The 21,933-nt window shown below is 31.3% G+C and overlaps 1 protein-coding gene across 3 annotated transcripts in view; it reads right to left on the bottom strand.

The window, feature by feature from the left end:
• The window catches only part of Jvl (javelin-like), a 110,735-nt gene that overhangs the window by 79,546 nt on the left and 9,256 nt on the right, over nt 1-21,933 (bottom strand). For 2 of the 3 annotated variants that reach the window (XM_064053188.1, XM_064053191.1), the window contains exon 1: nt 20,220-20,601. The exons of the other annotated variant lie outside the window; for it this stretch is intronic. In XM_064053188.1, the coding sequence (XP_063909258.1) occupies nt 20,220-20,264 (45 nt within the window). In that variant the 5' untranslated portion in view covers nt 20,265-20,601. Of the gene's footprint in view, nt 1-20,219; nt 20,602-21,933 lie in introns of those variants that run through there. 3 annotated transcript variants of the gene reach the window in all.

Raw genomic sequence — 21,933 nt, 5'->3', positions numbered from 1 at the left:
AAAAAATTTATGACGTCACCACAAAATTTTGCTGAATAAATCCTGTCTAAAATGTACAAAATATGATGAGTCTCTTCTTGTGATTTATCATTCCATTCATATTTTTTGGATTTGCATATACAGGGGACCCAAAAAAATTAATGAATGCGTAAATGTATTTTATTGATTTAATCAGGACTATAGAACCGAATGTTTTGAAATCTTGCAAATGTTTTAAGGTTATAAAGAGCATAATAAATTTTTAGTCAAGATATATTTGGTTATCTTCTCCAAAAAACTGATGACGTCGGCTCAAAAGTTTACCGAACAAATCCTGTCTAGAATATACAAAATATGATGAGTCTGTACTTGTAATTTATCATTCCATTCATATTTTTTGAATTTGCATATACCGGGTGACTCAAAAAGAAAAAATGAATGCGTAAATTTATTTTATTGGTTTACTCAGGAACTACAAAACCGAATCCTTTGAAATCTACTGCGAAAAAAAAACATAATAGATACGCAGTCGCCACGTTTCCGACAGCGAGGGAAGTACTGTCTAAACTCTTTAGACCAATTTTTTTAACAACAGGTATAACAAAATGTTAATTACAAATATTCGAGTAAACTTTGTAAACATAAATAACACAATTTCTACTTAGCAACGTAAATGAAAATAAATTCTCTTTATTGCTCGGAACTCACAGAAACACGATTTAAAGCATACTTGAGAATGTGTGTTTAATGTGGATAATTAAAATTAAAATAACTCCATAAAATATAATGCGTAAGCAAAAACTGAACAAACGTAATTAAAACTCCTAATTTTTGTTTTTTCCTGCAACTTTTTGAGTTTTAATTCCACATAATTGAAAAACTAAAAACACGTGATTTTTTTAAATCCGATTTTCCCCTACCCTGTACAGAATAGTACATCTCAATCTCACAAATATTGCTTTTTAAAACAAATATGTCTGCTTTTTGATTCCTTTAATACTGTTTTTAACGATGTAATTTGTTAACCATAAAATAGTGACAGACTTTCTTCAAACGTCAAAATAATATGTACAACGAAAATCATAAAAAGCGCAAACTCAAAACTAAAATTTCTTCCCTAAATTATAAACAAGAAAAGTTTTGACGTAAAGTTCAACCTTGCCGGAAGTTCCGGCGCACCCTTTCATGAAATCTTTGTGAAGAGGTGAATTATCTCTCCCGCCAGATATATTCTACAATTCTACTTAGACCCTCAATGAAATACAATTATTAACAAAAATATAACAATTTCGTTGCATGCTTTATGATTTGAAACCACTATCATCCAAACTATGAAACGCATACAGCGTATCAATGTTGTCATCGCCGCAAAATCGATATAATCTCCTCTAATTTCCGCATCTCTAACATAAATCGACATCTCCTCTCATCTAAAATTAGCACCCTTATTTATAGACGATTGAGATATCCACGTTATTAATTCTAAACCCCGACACGCTTGCCAACAAAAGTTCACTTGTAATAAATTGCAGCCAGACAATAACACTGTTGCCATGGAGGCCACCAGCTTTGTGACAAAGCTCCGACTATGAGATTCAACACAGAAACTTGAATTCATTGTGGATTTGTGCAGAAACAATGACGACTTGATAAGTCTCCTGTTCAGACTAGAGGGTTTTTCAATAATGAATCCCCGCTAGAAAGATTTACGGGTAACACGGTTGCTGGATCTACCAATTAAAGATCCAACATTTGCAAGCCGATGCCATCAATTATGTCAGAAGTAATGCTGAAAACGCTATAATTAACATTAAAACGTTATGGTGCATCGACAATTGACTACCGTTAGAGACCTGATAACACATCACCATGAAAAGAAGCGGATGCACTTGAAAAATTAACGCTCTCATTGTTGTATATTTGGAATGTTGTACGCGAACGTAATTATCAATTAGAACGTCGGAATCCTCATTTGAGCGAAAAAGTTATATCTTAGTAATGAGAGGTTCACTGACCCAAGCTACATTTGCATCGTCTATAAACTGCCTAAACTTGAAATCGACTGAAGAGTTTCGCAAATTAAACGAATCCAAATTTAGAGTTCGATTTAGATCAGTGATGACCATAAATGGGAGATAATCTTGAAGGTCCGTTCAACTCCTCTTGACGAATCGTCCATTGACACCTAGTAGGCGTTTGTCATTTGCATTATAAAAGACAATTAAGTTCTAATCATTGGTTGGCTGCTGAAAGTCTTCGTACATCCTTGGAACATTACAGGAAAAGTTTTAGCTAATAAATGTTGCCATTTACATGACATTACTAAATAAATGTTTGACGAGTCAGTTTCGATGCAAAAGTCACTGCCTTCACGGAGGTTTAAATTAATTCGTGTATGTAACTGTAAGACTAACGTTTCCTAATGCACTTCCCTTATTAATGATAATTAGACTGAAATTTTCCTTCGTGTAAAGGTTGCGAAACCGACGTGAACAAACACTTTGTTACATCACGGAATTTCGTACCTTTTTTGGAAAACAGACCTTGAAGAAAACTTCGACCCATGAGAGGTTATTTAAATTTCTTCAAGAATATCGTAGTGAAGTAGTTCTCATTTTCATTTATAATTGCGATAATCATGCGAATAATCAGTTTTTAATGAGATGTAATGACTTAACTACAATAATATAAAAAAGTGCATATCGGAATGCCGCGTGTGTTGTTTATTAAAAACGTCTAACTTTGTTAATTATTATACTTCAGATAAGCGATAAAAATGTAGTTGTAGACTTTTAGCCTTGAAATGAAATCCAACAAAAATTTTACTTCGTGTCTTCGTAAGACTTTGCTTTAACGATTAGCATAAAATATTGTAATGGTCCGCCGAATACATAAGCAGAAAATAATTACAACATTAAATAAGTATGATATTCCAGGAATCGTGATGTCCTTGATTTAAGTCTCACTATTGTTATTTTGCAAAAAAAGCACTATACTTAGTCAATGGTTATATAATATGTAGAAAAAATTGGTCTAAAGAGTTTAGACAGTACTTCCCTCGCTGTCGGAAACTTGACGACTGCATGCCTATTGTGTTTTTTTCTCATTACATTTTTGTAGTGGGAATTTAAAAAAATTGCGATGACGTCATCAACATTTTTGCAAGGACACGTATATCAGTTGGGATAGATGTAGTGTAATACTAAGAATAAAATTATTGTATTCCCAAATTTTCGGGAAAATGAATTGGGTCGTTTTGAATATTGATTTTTTATAATCAATAAAATAACGAAACAATTTACTCACGTATACGGCAACTGAAAATCGTTTATGTATAAACATTCTTAATTTAAGATGACAAGCGTAACAACATACGTGCATGAGAGTCAAACAGAGAAACTGTAAACAAAACGACCATCGGTTTTATTGCTTCGACTTCCGCTTATTATATAAAACATTGGGTTTTATTTTAATTCTTGACGGTGAAATTCACAATTGGTTGATTATAAACATGTCTATTTCACATTCGCGGAACCAAGTGAACGAATAAAACAAATGCAGGTCTGTAATGTTAAAGTCGATGTAAATAAGCGTGCTACCCTTATGTTTCAACCGAGTTTTTCCTTTAACAAATTTTGTGTCTACCAAATTGGGTTGGTTGGGGTGTAATACTAATAATAAGTGTTGCCTTTAATTTAATCAATAAAATAAATTGACTTCATTAATTTTTTTGAACCACCTCTTAAGAAAATCTAAAAAATATGAATGGAATGATAAATCACAAGTACAAACTCATCATATTTTTTGCATTTTAGATAGGATTTATTCAGCAAAATTTACGGGTGACGTCATCAATTTTTTTAGGAGGGATGAACAAATACATTTTGAACAAAAGTTTACCATGCTTATAATAACTTTAAAATATTCCCAAGATTTCAAAGCATTCGGTTTTGTAATTCCTGATTAAATCGATAAAATAAATTCACGCCTTCATTAATTTTTTTGAGTCACCCTGCATATGCAAATCCAAAAAAAAGAATGGAATGATAAATCACAAGTACAGACTGATCATATTTTGTGCATTTTAGATATGATTTATTCGGCAAATTTTCGAGCTGACGTCATCAAGTTTTTGGAGGGGATAAGCAAATATATTTTGACTAAACATTTATTATGGTCTTTATAACCTTAAAACATCTGCAAGATGTCAGAGCATTCCGTTTTGTAGTTCCTGATTAAATCAATAAAATATATTTACGCATTCATTAATTTTTTTGAGTCACTCTGTATATGCAAATCCAAAAAATATGAATGGAGTGATAAATGACAAGTACAGACTCATCATATTTTGTACATTTTAGATATGATTTATTCGGCAAACTTTCGAGCTGACGTCATCAAGTTTTTGGAGGGGATAAGCAAATATATTTTGACTAAACATTTATGATGCTCTTTATAGCCTTAAAACATCTGCAACATTTCAAAGCATTCTGGTTAGCAGATTAAAAATTAAATTTCAAAATGTTGTTTTATAATTTTGATTTTTTTTCCAAAAATCTGGACGTTTCGGGTGAAAAGTCGATTCAGAGTTGTAAACTACATGTGTAGGACTATGTTATTTTATACAATTGAAAACCCATTTACTATGTACAATTTTGAAGTGACGTCATCGCATTAGTGGTGGGGATGATTAGACAAATTTTGGTTAGCGTTTTACCATCTACATGATATTCTTAATATAAGTACAAAATTTCACAACAATCGGTCGAGTACTTTCGGAGATTATCTGTCTAATAAAAATCCGGGACGGCAGACGGACGGACAGACGGACGGACAGACGGACAGACGGACAGACGGACAGACGGACAGACGGACAGACAGACGGAAATGGGAGACCTATTTCTTCGTCTTCTAGGGGTCATGAAAGATCGAGAAAACGTAAAAGTAGAGAGTCGACCGACGGACTCGATTACAATACTTCCTTTGCTTACGCTCGGGAAGTAAAAATTAGTCGAAGGTCATTTGGACAGAACTTCCTTCACCCCTCAAGTACAGCCCAACAAAACCCGCTTCTTTGAAAAATTATAAAATTTTGTTTTCTGATATCCTCTATAAAGTGAAAACCAGTGGCGTAGATAACACTGGCGCAGCTTTTTTGACTTGAATTTTTCTTTTTTTTTTTTGTTTCTTCAATCTTTCGATTTGCAATTTTTCGAGTCTTCAAGTTTAAATTTTTCCGTTTTTCAATTTTCCAACTTTGGAATTTTTCAATTGTTGGATTTTGCAATTTTTTGATTTAAAATATCTCGAGTTTTCAATTTTTAATTTTTCAATTTGTAAATTTTTCATTTCTTCAAATTTTCGATTTGCAATTTTTGGTTTCGGTTTTTTATTTTCTTGATTTTTATAATTTTTCGATTTTTCAATGTTCTGATTTTATAATTTGTTGTTTCAATTGCAATTCTTTTCATTTTTTCGTTTCTTTAATTTTCCCTTTTTTTCCGCAATTTTACGATCCGTAACTCTTTTTAATTTTTCAGTTTTTCGATTTTTCAACTTTTGGATGTTTCAATTGTTAGATTTTGCAATTTTTCGATTTGCAATTCATGAGTTTTAAATTTTTAATTTTTCGATTATTCAGTTTTTCGATTTGTAATTTTCCCGTTTCGGTTTATTCTCTTCATTGCTTTCAATTTTTCGACTTATCAATGTTCTGATTTTATAATTCTTCTTTTTTTGCAATGTGAAATTTTTCAAGTTTTCGGTTTTTTAACTTTTCCTTTTCTTCAATTTTTGATTTGAAATTTCTCTAGTTTTCGTTTTAAATATTTAATAGTAACTAGAGTTTTTTAATCTCTTCACTTCTACAATTTTGCGATTTTAGAATTTTTCGATTTCTCAATTTTTGGGTTTTAAACCTTTTTCATTTATTCGATTTTTCAATTTTTCGATTTTTAAATTTCCGATTTTTCATTTTTCAATTTTTCGATATTTAATTTCTTAATTTTCTGATCTTTCGATGCAACAGTTTTTCTACTTCACAGTTTGACAATTCAATAATTTTTTCAATTTTTAAGTTTCTCGATTTGTAATTTTTCAATCCATCCATTTTCAATTTTTGTTTCTTTAATTTTTCGATTTCCAATTTCTCTTTTTTTTTCTTCAGTTTTACTACGATACATAACTCCTCGAGTTTTCATTTTTAAATTTTTCAGTTTTTCGCTTTTTCGTCTTTTGGATGTTTCAATTTTTTGATTTGCAATTCACGAGTTTTAAATTTTTAATTTTTGAATTTTTCGAATATTCAGTTTTTCGATTTGTAATTTTCCCGTTTCGGTTTATTCTCTTCATTGTTTTCAATTTTTCGATTTATTTTGGTTCTGATTTTATAATTTTTCTTTTTTTTTAATGTGAAATTTTTTAATTTTTCGATTTTTCTACTTTTTCTTTTCTTCAATCTTTGATTTGAAATTTCTCTAGTTTTCGTTTTAAATATTTAATATGTAACAACTAGAGTTTTTTAAACTCTTCACTTCTTCAATTTTGCGATTTTAGAATTTTTCGATTTTTCAATTTTTGGGTTTGAAACCTTTTTCATATATTATTTTCATATAGATTTTTCAATTTTTCGATTTTTAAATTTCCGATTTTTCATTTTTCAATTTTTCGATATTTAATTTCTTAATTTTTTGATCTTTCGATGTTATAGTTTTTCTACTTCACAAGTTTGACAATTCAATAATTTTTTCATTTTTTAAGTTTTTCGATGTTTAAATTTTTCGCTTCTTCAATCCTTCCATTTTAAATTTTTTATTTCTTTGATTTTTCGATTTCCAATTTCTCATTTTTTTCTTCAGTTTTTACGATATCTCCTTGAGTTTTCGTTTTAAAATTTTTCAGTTTTTCGCTTTTTCGTCTTTTGGATGTTTCAATTTTTAGATTTTGCAATTTTTTAATTTGCAATTCACGAGTTTTAAATATTATAATTTTTCAATTTTAAGAATATTCAGTTTTTCGATTTGTAATTTTCCCGTTTCGGTTTATTCTCTTCATTGTTTTCAATTTTTCGATTTATTTTGGTTCTGATTTTATAATTTTTCTTTTTTTGTAATGTGAAATTTTTGAATTTTTCGATTTTTCAACTTTTTCTTTTTTCAATTTTTGATTTGAAATTTATCTAGTTTTCGTTTTAAACTCTTCACTTGTTCAATTTTGCGATTTTAGAATTTTTCCATTTTTCAATCTTTGGATTTTAAAGCTTTTTAATTTTTGAATTTCTCGATATTTAATTTCTTAATTTTTTGATCTTCCGATGTTACAGTTTTTCTACTTCACAAGTTTGACGATTCAATAATTTATTCAATTTTTAAGTTTCTCGATGTGTAATTTTTCGATTTTCTACTTTTTCGATTTTGCAACTGCTTGTTTTTTCAGTTTTTCGATGTTTCAACTTTTCGAATCAAAGAAATTGCAAAATTGAAAAATCAAAAATGAAATCGAAAACGTATAAAATGAAAACTGAAAATCAAGGACTTGAACAATTGAAGAAACGAAAAATTGAAAAATCGAAAAATTAAAAATGGAAAAAACAAAATATGTATTGTAAAATCGAAATATTGATACTTAAAGAAATCGGAAAATCGGATAACTGAGAAATCCGAAAATTCCAAATTAAAAATAAAAAAAATAATAAACGAGAAATTATAAAATCGGAACAACACTAAAAAAATAAAAGAAATGAAAAAACGAAAAATTGTGATCTAAAATCGAGAAAATGAAAATTTAAAAATCGGAAAACTAAAAAATAAAAACCGAGAACTTGAAAAATGGAAAACTGAAAAATTAAAAATTGAGAAACTGAAAAATCTAAAAGTGCCAAATCAAAAAATCGGAGAATTGGGAAATCCAAAATTACAAAATAAAAATAAAATGTAAATTTGAGGAACCGAAAAGTCAAAGATTGAAAATTTTAAAAATTGAATAAAGGAAAAATTACAAAATCGAAAGAACATTGAAAAAAATCGGAAAAATGAAAAATAAAAATCAAGGACTTGAAAACTTGAGGAAACGAAAAACTGAAAATTCGAAAAATGAAAAACACTATTATCGAAAAATTGCGAAATTTTAAAATTTTAAATCCAAATCGAAAAATTGAAGAAAGAAAAATTTTAAAATCTGGAAGTTGAGAAATTCAAAAATTGACAAAACTAACCTTGAAAAAAGAAAAAATTGTGATATAATTAGTCGAAGATAAATAAATCCAGATTTTTCGAATAATTATAAGATTTGATTTTGCGAATTTAATTTGTGATAACGCTTACAAGTTAAAATAAAGATATGTCTGTAACACTAAGGTAAATGATAAATATAAAGGAGCATGCTACCCGTTTGTTTCAAGTGAGTTTTGCCATTACAAAATTTTATTACTATGTCACGTTTATGACAAGCACACTTATATCAACTTGGATAGATGCAGCGTAATACTAATGATAATAATAGTACTGTACTCCCAAACGTTCGGGAAAATGATTTTAATCGACAAACTAAATTGCCCGTTTATTAATTTTTTGAGTTACCCTACACGAGTAATTCTAAAATCTATGAGTGCCTTGATAAACTACAATCATGGAGCCATAATATTTTGCATATTTTACAGAGGATTTATGCGGTAGAACTTTGAAATGACGTCATCAATTTTTTGGAAGGGGATAAACGAATTAACGATTTACCATGATTGCGATAAAACGTTTGCAAGATTTCAGGGCATTCGATTTTGCAGTTTCAAAGTTAAATGGCAAAATGTTGTTATACAATTTTAATTTCCGAAAATCTGGACGTCTAGAATAAAAATTGAACACGGATTCATGAATCACATGTAAAGAATTCTTATTTAATAAAATTGAAATAATGTTTACTAATGTACACGACATTCCTAACCCACATATAAAATTTGAGAACAATCGATCTAGTAGTTTCGCAGATTATCGGTCTAATAAAAGTTGGAACAGACGGCAGACAGACCGACAGACGGAAACTGGAGAACATTTTTGTCGTCCTCTAGAAAACGTTGAAAAAACATAAAAGTAGCCAGTCGTCCAATGAACTCGATTACAATACTTCCTCAGCTTACGATCAGGAAGTAAAAATTCAACATGATTGTTTATATACTTAAGTTTACTGTCATACTAAACGTTGAATTTAAGTAACCAAACCTAATTTTACAAACTACTTTCAGAGATGAGTAAATGTCAAAGCTGTCACGACGATTCCTGTCTGCACGCTCATTCCCTTCTTAAAAACCAAAGTCTTTCTTTCCACTCGGCATTTCTCTTCGGTCTTGAAATTTGGAGAGTGGAAAGTATTAATTTCATATACAGCAAATAAAAAATGGAAAAATCGGAAGTAGCGCTACACGCTGTTCCGCATATTCATCATGTGAAAAATGAGTTAATTATCCCCAGCAGTGCGCTTCCGTTACTTCACCACAATCAGAACCAAAGAAATGTATTTATAGAAGGTAGTTTGAAACGCCAGTCATCAAACGCTGCATTTCAGGATGTCCGACAGCTATAACGCGGGTTTTTAGCTTTTAACACGAATTTAAATCTCCTGAGAACCAGAAATAGATGAAAAAACCCGACGACAATGTAAATTTGATGGCGTGACTCGTGCATTCGAAAAAATAACACGGTGTAGTAAATCCAGTGCAGCATCGACGACTCTAAAAATACGTAATAAGCACATTTTCGACTGATTTTCGCTAGAAATCTGAAGAAAAACAATAACAATGTTAAATAGAGCGTGATTTTTTTGGCATGTCCTGACGCTCTTGAGCTGAATTAGAAGATTTTTTAGCTGTTTGGACTAAAACCTTCACCCATTACCATTAAGAAAATTGCTCTAATAAGAATGGTACGCGAACTGGACTGCATCTAATTGTTTTAATAAAGCGGACATTTTTTGTTCAATCTTGCGCCGTATTGAGAAAAAGTGATTGCCATTAAGGTTAATTGGGCATAATCGGCACTTATGCAGTTTATAACAATCGGAGATTATTTTTTCGAATGTTCTGATGTTAGGAGGTGGTCTGTATCTTTTTTATATTATAGTTATTTTCCTACGGTTGTATGCACCTGTGATTTTTGAAACTTCATAAAAAAATTATATGGGTAAGTTTTAGAACATTAATTTCATCAGATAAGAGAACTGGTTTATCACATGCTATAGACAACTTCTTACAAAATTATGACCCAGAATGGGTTGATGGTTTCCGCATTTTACATGGTGATTATTCTAGAAACGTGCACTAATCAGACTACGTGTCTGTGTCTAGGTGAGATATAATAATTCACAATGTATAAATACGTGCACTGAAAAAATTGAACCTTGATTTACGAAAGGTTAATACTATTATTACACACGGTGACGTTATGCACATGACGTCACTACACTATCTGTTAAATAGCTACAACTAGATAAATGTTAATGAGGAAAATATAAATTAAATATGTACCTACTTTTTCCTACAATTAATTATCTTAGAAAGAAATAGCGTTTTTTTCTTCTATATCCTGCATCCCTCTATTACTTAAGTAACAAATGACTCAGTGCCCTCAAGTTATAAAAATAACTATTGAATGATACATTAGTTCTTTCGCAAGAGTGAACGCTTTACATTTGATGATAATACGCTTGGTTACATTTTAAATTACTTAATATAATTACTACAGACCTCGCTCCAGACCAATTAAACAGCACACTCCATCATAAAGAAGTACTGAGACTACTAGATTGTGGAACAGGTAATCTGCATAATACTAGTACATGGTTCTTGCTAACTTCGTCTTTTTGCATATTTTACCATATTTACATTTTCTCGTATGTTTTCTTTAAAATACAAAACACGACTGCCTAAATGAAAGTATAAACGATACAAGTTTTCATTTTCTTAACATGACACGCCGTACACGTGTGTAACAACTGTTAAGTAAAGAAAGTGCCCGTCAGCGACATGTAATGAGTCGTTTCGAAAAACAGCCGAATTCGCACCAGGTCAGTATGTTAAAATGCAAAAATTAATAATTGTATGTATCAAGGATGGCACAATACGGCCTGATTTCACACACTGTTAACACAGGGAACTGAAATCTGGGCAAACAATACTGTGGAATATTTTCAATACGAGTAAACGAAATTTAAATTTGTGATGAACGGCATCTGCAACGCGACAGCGTATACATTATTTACAATATTCGGAAAAGTTAATAAAATATGCGACAAATAGAACGGCTGACGCATTACGAGAATTAATGTTGGTTTAACAAATTAATAACTAGCAGATTTCTTGCTCGAAAGCGCATTTATCCGATTACAAAGACAGCGTCAGTTATTGACTACGATACAAAGAAAATATAACGTTTTCGCACAAAAGTCAAAAATTAAAAGCAAGAAAAGGAAAAAGATAGCTACGAAACAAAAATTTTAAAAGGAAAAAATGGGTCTAAAGTTCAGCTCATTTTTTTAGATAAATTATAAAAGTTGATTCTAAAAATTTTATTTTTTTATGAGAACTTATATATCAAAGCAATAAACAATACTGCATTCCCAGACTTTCGAGATAATTAGGTAGATCAACAATTTTTTATCTAATCAGTAACAATTAAATGATTCATTAATTAATTTGTTAAATATCTTCTACAAATAAACTCTCAAAAATATTAATATGATCATAAACCGCAACAGTACATGCTAACATTTTGCACATTTCTTATAGCATTTATCTGGAACATATAAAGGTTTACTACAATTATGAATTTTATTCCAAAAGTATCAACAAAAATAAGGGCCGATTAATAAATCACAAGTATAGAAGCGCATGATTTATAAAATTTAAATAAGATTAACCTAGCAACATTTTGCACTCACGTTATCAAATTGCTACTAAGAATGCTAAACAAATTTTGGTTGTCATTAAACAGTCTTGAAGTTCACCCAAACTTCCTCAGCAATCGGTCCAGTAGTTTTGAAGACCACAAAGTTATAAAATTGGCAACAGACAGCGGACTGAAACAGACGGGAGATCGATATTTTCGTATTCCACGAATCGTATGGAGAACATATTATTATGAAATTAGACATTCTTCAAATGGACCCTATTACAATATTTTTCTTGCATAGGCTCGAGAAGTAAAAAGGTAATTTTAGTTTTACTCTTTCCTGTGTTTTTACATTACATGGTTCTACTCCTCCTTAGTACTTATTTACACATAATTTATAAATAACTTGTAAAATTACATTACATAAAACTTCCCTCGGCTCTTAAAAACAAATCCAGTTTTTTCGAAAAACTATAAAATTTGATTTTACAAAGTTTTATTTACTTTATGATAACCTCTATAAATAAAAAATATAGGTAATACAAGTCACAGTAAAAAAAATCGGTACCACAAATCCCTGAGAATCTATCATCAATTCCACTCGACTACGAAACATTTGATGCAGCACAAAAAAATTGTAAAGTATTTGTGTTAAAAATCAAGGCTGATTTATAAGCCACGAGTATAGGAGTATGTATATTATTTCATAAAATTTAGATAACCTTAACTACCATCTACACGATACTCCTAAAACACATAAAATTTAACAACAATCGGTCCAGTAGTTTCCGAAATTATCTGTCCAATAAAGATCGACACACACCACAGACAGACGGAAACGCGAACTCTAATTCATACCCTAAAAATTGCACTGTTTTCTGAATTTATCTAACCAAAGTTATTGAAATATTTAGCAAGGCATAAAAATGGGGTATCCAAAATATGTTATTATCATTATCAAATTTCTGAAATAAGTTCGTGCATTTTATGAATTCCTAATAACAAATCAGTTTAATAAGTGACAAATTTGACTAAACCTTGACGTTTATAGAATGTAATGATAAAAATAAATTGTACTACATAATATATATAATATCATATAACATACAATACCTCGGAATTTTAAGAGAAAAAAATAACGTACTTTATCGTTCTAAGTTCTATTTAAAGAAAGATTTCACATAGTTTCAACTCTTTAGTCCAGGCTCATTCTGTTTTTGCTTCCCGAACATAAGCTAAGAAGAACTGCAATGGCGTCCATTTGACATGTTTTGGTCGATAGTTCATGACACCCAAATATATCAAAAAGAGCCTCATTTTCGGTCGTCTGTCAACTACCCCCTATTGACGATCTTTTTAATAAACTTTAAATAACATTTACTATGCAAAATTTTGAGGTGACGTCATCACATTATTGGTGGGAAAGATTAGCCGAATTTTGGTTAGCGGTTTACCATCTACACGATATTCCTAAAGTACATATAAAATTTGAGAACAATCGGTCCAGTAACTTCGGAAGTAAACCCTTTTCAAACTATGGCAGTATATAACTGGTTTGTTAACCCAGTTATTACTTTCAAACTTCGCATACAGGTTTTTAGAAAAAAATCACAATTTTACAATAAAATTTTACTACTTATCGGCTTGAAAATCGCTATTTAGAATTTATCTATTCATTGTTTCCAAAAAATTGATACCGTTATCTCAAAATTTTCCAAAGTGAATGTAATCTAAAATGAATATAGTAACATAACACCTTCTACAATTTTATTGTTACTTCCCGAACGTAGGATAAGGAAGTGTTGTAATAGGATCCATCCGGCGAATGGCTACTTTTATGTTTTCTCAACATTTCATGACCCCTAGAGAATGACGTCGCCTGTCTGTCTACCGTCTATGTGGATTTTTATTAGACAGATAATTTCCAAAACTACTGGAGCGATTGCTGTCAGATTTTATATATGTTTTAAGAATATCGTGAAGATGATAGAATATGCTAACCCAAATTTTGTCTAATCATCCCCATCAACAATATGATGACTTCAACTCAAAATTTTACAAAGTAAATGTTATTTAAATTGTATAAAATATTTAACATACTTCTACACATATACGCATATCATACTTGATTATTTGTAATTTTATAATCCACATTTATTTTTATTTGCTCAAGGGTTAGTATTGGTACAATAAAAAAAAATTGGTCTAAAGAGTTTAGCCAGTACTTCCCTCGCTGTCGGAAACGTGACGACTCCATGGTTATTATGTTCTTTTTTTCGCAGTAGATTTCAAAGCATTCGGTTTTGTTGTTCCTGAGTAAACCAATAAAATAAATTTACGCATTCATTATTTTTTTTGAGTCACCCGGTATATGCAAATTTAAAAAATTGGTCTAAAGAGTTTAGACAGTACTTCCCTCGCTGTCGGGAACGTGACGACTGCAAGCCTATTGTCTTTTTTGTATTACATTTCTGTAATTCTTGATTTAATGAATAAAATTAATTGACTTCGTCATTAATTTTTTTCAGACACCCTGTATAAGCAAATCTAAAAAATATTAATGCAGTGATAAATCACAAGTACATATAAACTCATCATTTTTACACATTTAAGCATTTTTTCAGCAAAATTTTGCGGTGGCGTCATAAAATTTTTAGGGGGGATGAGCAAATACATTTCGATCAAAATTTTACCATGCTTATGATAAATTTAAAACATCTCCAAGATTTCAAATCATTCGGTTTTGTAGTTCCTGATTAAATCAATAAAATAAATTCACACTTTCATTAATGTTGTTTAGTCACCCTGTATATCCAAATCCAAAAAGTATGAATGGAATGATAAATCACAACTACAGACTCATCATATTTTGCACATTTGAGGTAGGATTTATTCAGCAAAATTTTGAGGTGACGTCACCAATTTTTTAGGGGGGGGGGGATTAGCAATATATTTTGACTAAAAATTTACCTTGCCTATGATAACTTTAAAACATATCCAAGATTTCAAAGCATTCGATTTTGTAATTCCTGATCAATAAAATAAATTCACACGTTCATTAATTTTTTGTCATCATATTTTGCACATTTAAGTTAGGATTTATTCAGCAAAATTTTGAGGTGACGTCATCAATTTTTAGAGGGGATGAGCAAATACATTTTGGCTATAAATTTATCATGCCTATGACAACTTTAAAGCATCTCTAAGATTTCAAAGCATTCGGTTTTGTAGTTCCTGATTAAATCAATAAAATAAATTCACGCATTCATTAATTTTTTTGAGTCACCCTGTATATGCAAATCCAAAAATATGAATGGAATAATAAATCACAACTACAGAATCATCATATTTTGCACATTTAAGTTAGGATTTATTCAGCAAAATTTTGAGGTGACGTCATCAATTTTTTAGAGGGGATGAGCAAATACATTTTGGCTATAAATTTATCATGCCTATGACAACTTTAAAGCATCTCTAAGATTTCAAAGCATTCGGTTTTGTAGTTCCTGATTAAATCAATAAAATAAATTCACGCATTCATTAATTTTTTTGAGTCATCCTGTATATGCAAATCCAAAAATATGAATGAAATGATAAATAACAAGTACAGACTCATTATATTTTGTACATTTTAGATAGGATTTATTCAGCAAAATTTTGTGGTGACGTCATACATTTTTTAGGGGCGATGAGCAAATACATTTTGATCAAAAACTTACCATGCTTATGATAACTTTAAAATATCTTCAAGATTTCAAAGCATTGGGTTTTGTAGTTCCTGAGTAAATCAATAAAATAAATTTACGCATTCATTAATTTTTTTGAGTCACTCTGTATATGCAAATCCAAAAAATATGAATGGAGTGATAAATCATAAGCACAGACTCATCATATTTGGTACAGTTTAGACAGGATTTATTCGGCAAACTTTCGAGCTGACGTCATCAATTTTTTGGAGGGGATAAGCAAATATATTTTGACTAAACATTTATTATGCTCTTTATAGCTTTAAAACATCTGCAACATTTCAAAACATTCTTGTTAGCAGATTCAAAATTAAATTGCAAAATGTTGTTTCCTAATTTTGATTTTTTTTCCAAAAATCTGGACGTTTCGGGTAAAATCTCAATTCGGAGTCATAAACTACATGTGTAAGACTATGTTATTTAATACAATTTAAAAACCCAATTACTATGTACAATTTTGAAGTGATGTCATCACATTAGTAGTGGGGATGATTAGACAAATTTTGGTTAGCGTTTTACCATCTACATGATATACCTAATATAAATACAAAATTTGACAACAATCGGCCCAGTACTTTCGGAGATTATCTGTCTAATAAAAATCCGAGACGGCAGACAGACGGACAGACAGACAGAAACGGGAGACCTATTTCTTTGTCTTCTAGGGGTCATGAAAGATCGAGAAAATGTAAAAGCAGAGAGTCGGCCGACGGACTCGATTACAATACTTCCTTTGCTTACGCTCGGGAAGTAAAAAATCGCAGTATCGAATTTCATCTAAGAAAGTAGACAGGTTTGATAATACTTCAGGCGCGAAGAAAGTTTTCTCCAAATAACCTGATATAGTGTATTTCAGAACTCCGTTCGTCTATTGGTACGATCGTGCCTCACAGTTGTGTACATTTTTACAAGAAAATAATATATTTTCCACTTTTCATTTATCTTATCCAAGAAATCCGAAAAGATATAAATAGTGTAGATTACTATACATGCAGCAAAAATTCAGAGGGTAATTCTTTGGTTATTGTAATATACAGGGTGATAAAAGTAAAATAAAACTACTCGACTCCCAGACTTAAATTCCTTGAATTTTTAGTTATGGGGCCATTTGAAAACACTAATGTACACTGCTCCAGTGGCAAATGAAGAATACTTGAGAAATCGGACATCTTGTAACGGATTTTTATTTAATTTTGAATTGATTTGCATTCGAAGTGGTGGCGCATCTATCACGCGTAGTGTTGGTGTGAGCTACGGGAAAAAACTGGGAGAAAAAGAGAGATAAGAAGAGAGGAGATAGCGGGGGGGGGGGGGGGGGGGAGCGAGTGAGGAGCTCGGGAGGAAGACAATCAAGTTCAGGGGCTTTTCAAGGAAGATTTTCGGGAAGAGACGGGATCTGAGAACCGAAGGAAGAGTCAGGAGCCTCCGCCGCCTACGCTGAGGAGAGAAGAGGTGCCCTTCCGCATATTTTAACAGTGATTGGCTTATCGTATGTAATATCTTTAATAATATCATTTGTCGTAAGCGTAGTTTTATTGGGCTCGGGTTGAAACCCACTTCGTGAGGTAACAATAAAGTAGCATTTATTTGAAATCCGGTAAGTAGGTTACAATCTTCAAGGTGTAATGATCCTAGTATTTTTGAAAAAAATCGGTAATCAATGACGAGAAAATTGAATGCTCATAGTAGTCGTTTTCAGCAGTCTGAAAATCTTAAAACAACCCAAGGAATAACCTCCTGAATTTTTGTCGCATATTTAGTAAACACCCTGTATAGTGTTAAAAGCTTTAGAAAATCTTAAAATAGTCTTTGAGATTTTGATGTACGACATATTTCATTATGGTAACATATTCTTCGTTAATAATATTGTTTTTAACGAATATCTTGCATAAAAAGTAGTAAACCTAAACTGTACTTGTCGTATAACAAAAACAACTGGAAAACGCATTTCACTAAAAGTTAAAATGTTCATTTAACATTATAAATTCAGCAGAAAAGAGTAAGTTCCACCTATTATCAACTTCTCAGTATCTGTACTGCCAGCAGATGTTTAGAAAAATAACCAGATTTTTTGTTATTAAATATATGTTTTATAATACAACTGTTCTTAAGACGTTGTTATTACTATCTCAATTATTTTGTAACCAAACAATATTGCGTATATTTTATCCACATTTTAAAATACACCCACCGCCTCATTCATCTTGGCACCGCAAAAACTATCTTTATTAACTAAAACAGTTTCGGTATCATCAGGAATTCGGTTCCATTTAATATATTACTGAAAAAAATATGAAATATTAGCAACGAAATTAATCCCACTTGAATACTGTAGTGTTACCATATGGACTTTCGAAGTAAATTGCGACCATAGCGGATATTTAAAATGTGAATAGACTGCCTTATTAATATGTACGTTCATTTAAATCACAAAGACTATTGATTTTTTGAGTCTTTTCTTTTATATTGAATTTTGCTTCGCCAAGGATAACCACATACGAAAAAAAATCTTTCCACCTTCATTACACGTTTCGTTTTGGTATAGTTCATCCAGCAACTGGCAAGTGTGTTTAATTGTTGCATCGACCAAATCGTGTTTTCCTTTTTAATAAAGTGTACCTAACCCAGCTCAATCTGCTTATCTCATTCATATCATATGTCAAACACTGGTAAATATTACTGTTACTAAAGCGGATTTTCTTATCAGTCAGTAATTCCTGATCATTAATGATTGCAATCTTTTATCGGTTGCCTTGGTGCACGAACTTTTGTTCACTCTGTTTCCTTCTCCACCGTTCCTAACGTTCGGAAGACATATTATCCTCAAACCACTCGAGCCATAAATTTCTTACCTTCACACGCCTATGAATCATTGGACAAAATGAAAATAGGTGAGCAACTCCATGTGGTGCATTGTAGATAAATTCACCTCCACTTTTCGAACAAGCAAAACTGGAATTACATGTTCTTTATAAAAAATTCTCTGCATTCCACTAACGCATCTTGTTGCACCCCATTCGACATTTTCTGCGAGAGTTTCAAATATATCAGCCAACCGTAATGCCTTTGGATAAATTATGAACGTGCATTTGCGATTAATTTACAGGCAGTGGTTAGTAATTTTATGGCTTTAAGCGCGTTTCTGCTTGTAATTATTGCGCCGCCTTAAAAGGAACAAAACGGCTTGATGCTAGGTCCAATTTTGTCAATGAAGCTGTCATGCAACAGATTATTATGGGTAAATGATACGTGGAAAACTTTATGGAGCAATCAAGACGAAAATCAGACTGAATGATTAGTTAATCAGCGATAATAATAAACAATGATCTGCTAATTACATATAAAGTTTGGAATTCGTATCACTGGCAACCTTCATGAAGCAACGCTCCCGGTTTATATTTATAGTAGTGGTTTATATTTAAAGAAAGTGTAACATTTCGTGAACTGAACCAGTAATAAAATGACTCAACGCTGCATAATTTAATAATTTTTACGAGTCGAATCTGCTCCTTTGTTATTCATCTACCTCTGGGATTTCAAAACTCTTATAGAAGTTGTTTTCTAAGTAAATTGACATCATCAGCAGGAAGGCAACGGTCCATTCAAAATTACGAACATTCCATTCTTGTCAAGGAGGATCTCAAGGACCTCTTTTCGCTGCAACTTTCGAATATTCCTACTCTGTTAATTGATGTATTGCAAGTGTACAACTTCAAATATATTTACATATTCATAGTTTTGAAGACAGCACTTAAATTACTTTTATTGAGTAATTTATTCCCATATGTCCGTTCATTGAAGCAAATTAACGGTATTCATGCTTGTATGGGTCTATGCTTTAATCAAATAACCAGCTGTTGTATGCGGGCAACAGATATCTAGGTCCACAATTTTCATTTTTTCTCAAGGACCATTAAAGCTTCGGAATAGTGCATCTATTGTCACGGCAATTGTTTTTCTTCACTTTCTTTTTCTTTGGATCTGCCTAATTATTTCTCAATGGGAGACCTACAAAATTCGGTATGGGAAACTCGACTACAATCAATTTAATATTTTTTGTGGTGCTGAAACCGTAATAAAGGTACTATGGGAGGCAAATTTAGTGAATCAGACCACGAAATTCCGGTAATAATATTGGTTAATAAACATAAAAGTACACCATTAGAAATCGGAACACCCAACTGCGCTTACATCCGCATTTTTTTATTAATAAAACGAAAACCCAATCTTGGAATATTAATACCCGCAATTAATATTTAAAACTCTTATCTAAATAATGGTCATAACCATAATACAATTACGGTGTCTTTCAAGTAAAATAAAAGTAAAAGGTTGTTTTATTTACACACTAGTACAATTCGCATCCATATGGGTTATGCATGAATTGGACAGTTTTACATTTCGAGATGTAGTCACATCTACCTAAATATTACAAAACACAATTTGCTAGACTTTAAGTTACCCGGACTTGAGTAGAATTCACACAAATATAAACAAAATTATTACTCTGTTATCTTTACAACTTTATACATACGCACACAAATTTAGTGGTCATTAACTGCTCGATTTTAGCATAATTTGTTAAGTCTGCTTAAAAACTACATAAAACCTGACATACCGAGTACAAGAAGGGGGCTCCAGAGTTGTAGTACCCCCTGCTCATCTTGACCTTATCTTGCCAGACGTTGTGTTGCTCCTTTGTGAACCATTTCGCGGGTTTCCCATGGAACAGTTTATTTCCAAAAACAGCACTTCATTTTATGAACAATGAACCTTACTTTTAAGTTAATTAAGCAATGATAAGTTAACAAGGTCAGGTAATTTTTCACTGCGGGATTACTGAAGTGAGGTGTTTTCCGGAGGCTTTGCGTAAAGAACTGTGACGTAGGTTAATTTGATACTTGATTAACGTATTACGCGAACGATAAATAATTGGCAAATATACAAATAACATACTAACAGCACTATAACCCTCCGTGACTCACTCGTCAACTGGCGATTTCCCGATTGTTTGGTTACCTGTCAAATGTAGACGGCGCCATCTGCCGAAGTCTACGTGTAGTAGCAATCGCGCGCTAATTTAAATTTGAACAGATTACGTTGTGCATCAACATTTATCATACTAATAAATAAAAATTGAAACAAAATTGCTTCAGTATTGTGAAAATAAAAACTTTCATGGAAAATTTTATTAACTGGTAGTTCCACGTTAAGTAAGAATTAATCTCATGTCTCTTTTCTCTTTTCTGATCATAGCACAAGCAACAAATGTTTAGCTTTTTATTTTTTCTTTACTATATGTTATAAGCTTATAAGGCTTTGTCAATTCGATTGAAATATCATTTGTTTATCGTAGATTTGGCAATGTTCGTATTCAGACAAAACAATTTTCTAACTAAAAGCCGTTCTCAATCAATCGGAAGCACGAAAGCTGTTTTAAGCAAAATCAACAGGTGATGTTTCAATAGAAATGGCAAAGACAATAATCTATCGCTAATTTATTTTTGATTTTAGTTCCATTTACATTATTAAAAAGGAATACTTCTTGCACGTCAGGTTTTGGAAAAAACGTAATAATAACAGGAATTATTACATTACAGAAATTGTTTTTGATTTTGTATTAGGCCATAGAACCAATTACTATTGACTTTGCCATTTTGACTGAAACACGACCTGTCGATTTTGCTTAGAATTTGGCAATTCTTAAGAAGTTCACCAAAAATTTATACTTAGTTTTCAGATTCTGTATTTTGTAAGTCACTCAAAACTCCTTCAAATCACCAGAACATTTACCATTAACAGATTAATTTGAAATCCTACAAAATGCCTTCTTTGATTTTAGGATCACTCTACTGAAAAGTTTTGCCTCGAATATTTGGTGCAGATTTCATCAAAGGCACTGTTATTTATATCTATAAAGGGTGTTACAAAAAAACACGGATAGATAACATTCTCTTGCCCAAGAATTTGCATCATGTCTCCCAAGGTGTAAGCAAAATAGAACTACCACACCGATGTATAATTATCCTTACAATTAGTTGTACCAAGAAAGCAACCGTATTTTCACAGGACTCCTTTATGTGAATAATTAGTTTGTTCAAGGGAAACTGAAGGGTAAATTTGAATAAGGGTTAAAAAAACAACTTTTAAAATTAGGGCCACAAAATCGATAAAAGATGCGATTCTTGTAAATGTTATAGTCCAATACAAGCACTATTATTACAGAAGGAAGACATTGTTCAGTTGAAAAATACTAAAATAATTTTTTCTATCTGTGGACTGAAATACGTATATCAAACACAATTTTTTCCTAGTATCTCTATGTGAGTTGT

The sequence above is a fragment of the Zophobas morio genome, unplaced genomic scaffold (genome assembly GCF_036711695.1).
Source record: "Zophobas morio isolate AGI-343-1 ecotype UQ-CSIRO unplaced genomic scaffold, CSIRO_AGI_Zmor_V1 ptg000011l, whole genome shotgun sequence".
Classification (NCBI taxonomy): domain Eukaryota; kingdom Metazoa; phylum Arthropoda; class Insecta; order Coleoptera; family Tenebrionidae; genus Zophobas; species Zophobas morio.
Note: the sequence above shows the minus strand (reverse complement) of the source record. Positions and strands in the feature narration are given on the sequence as shown.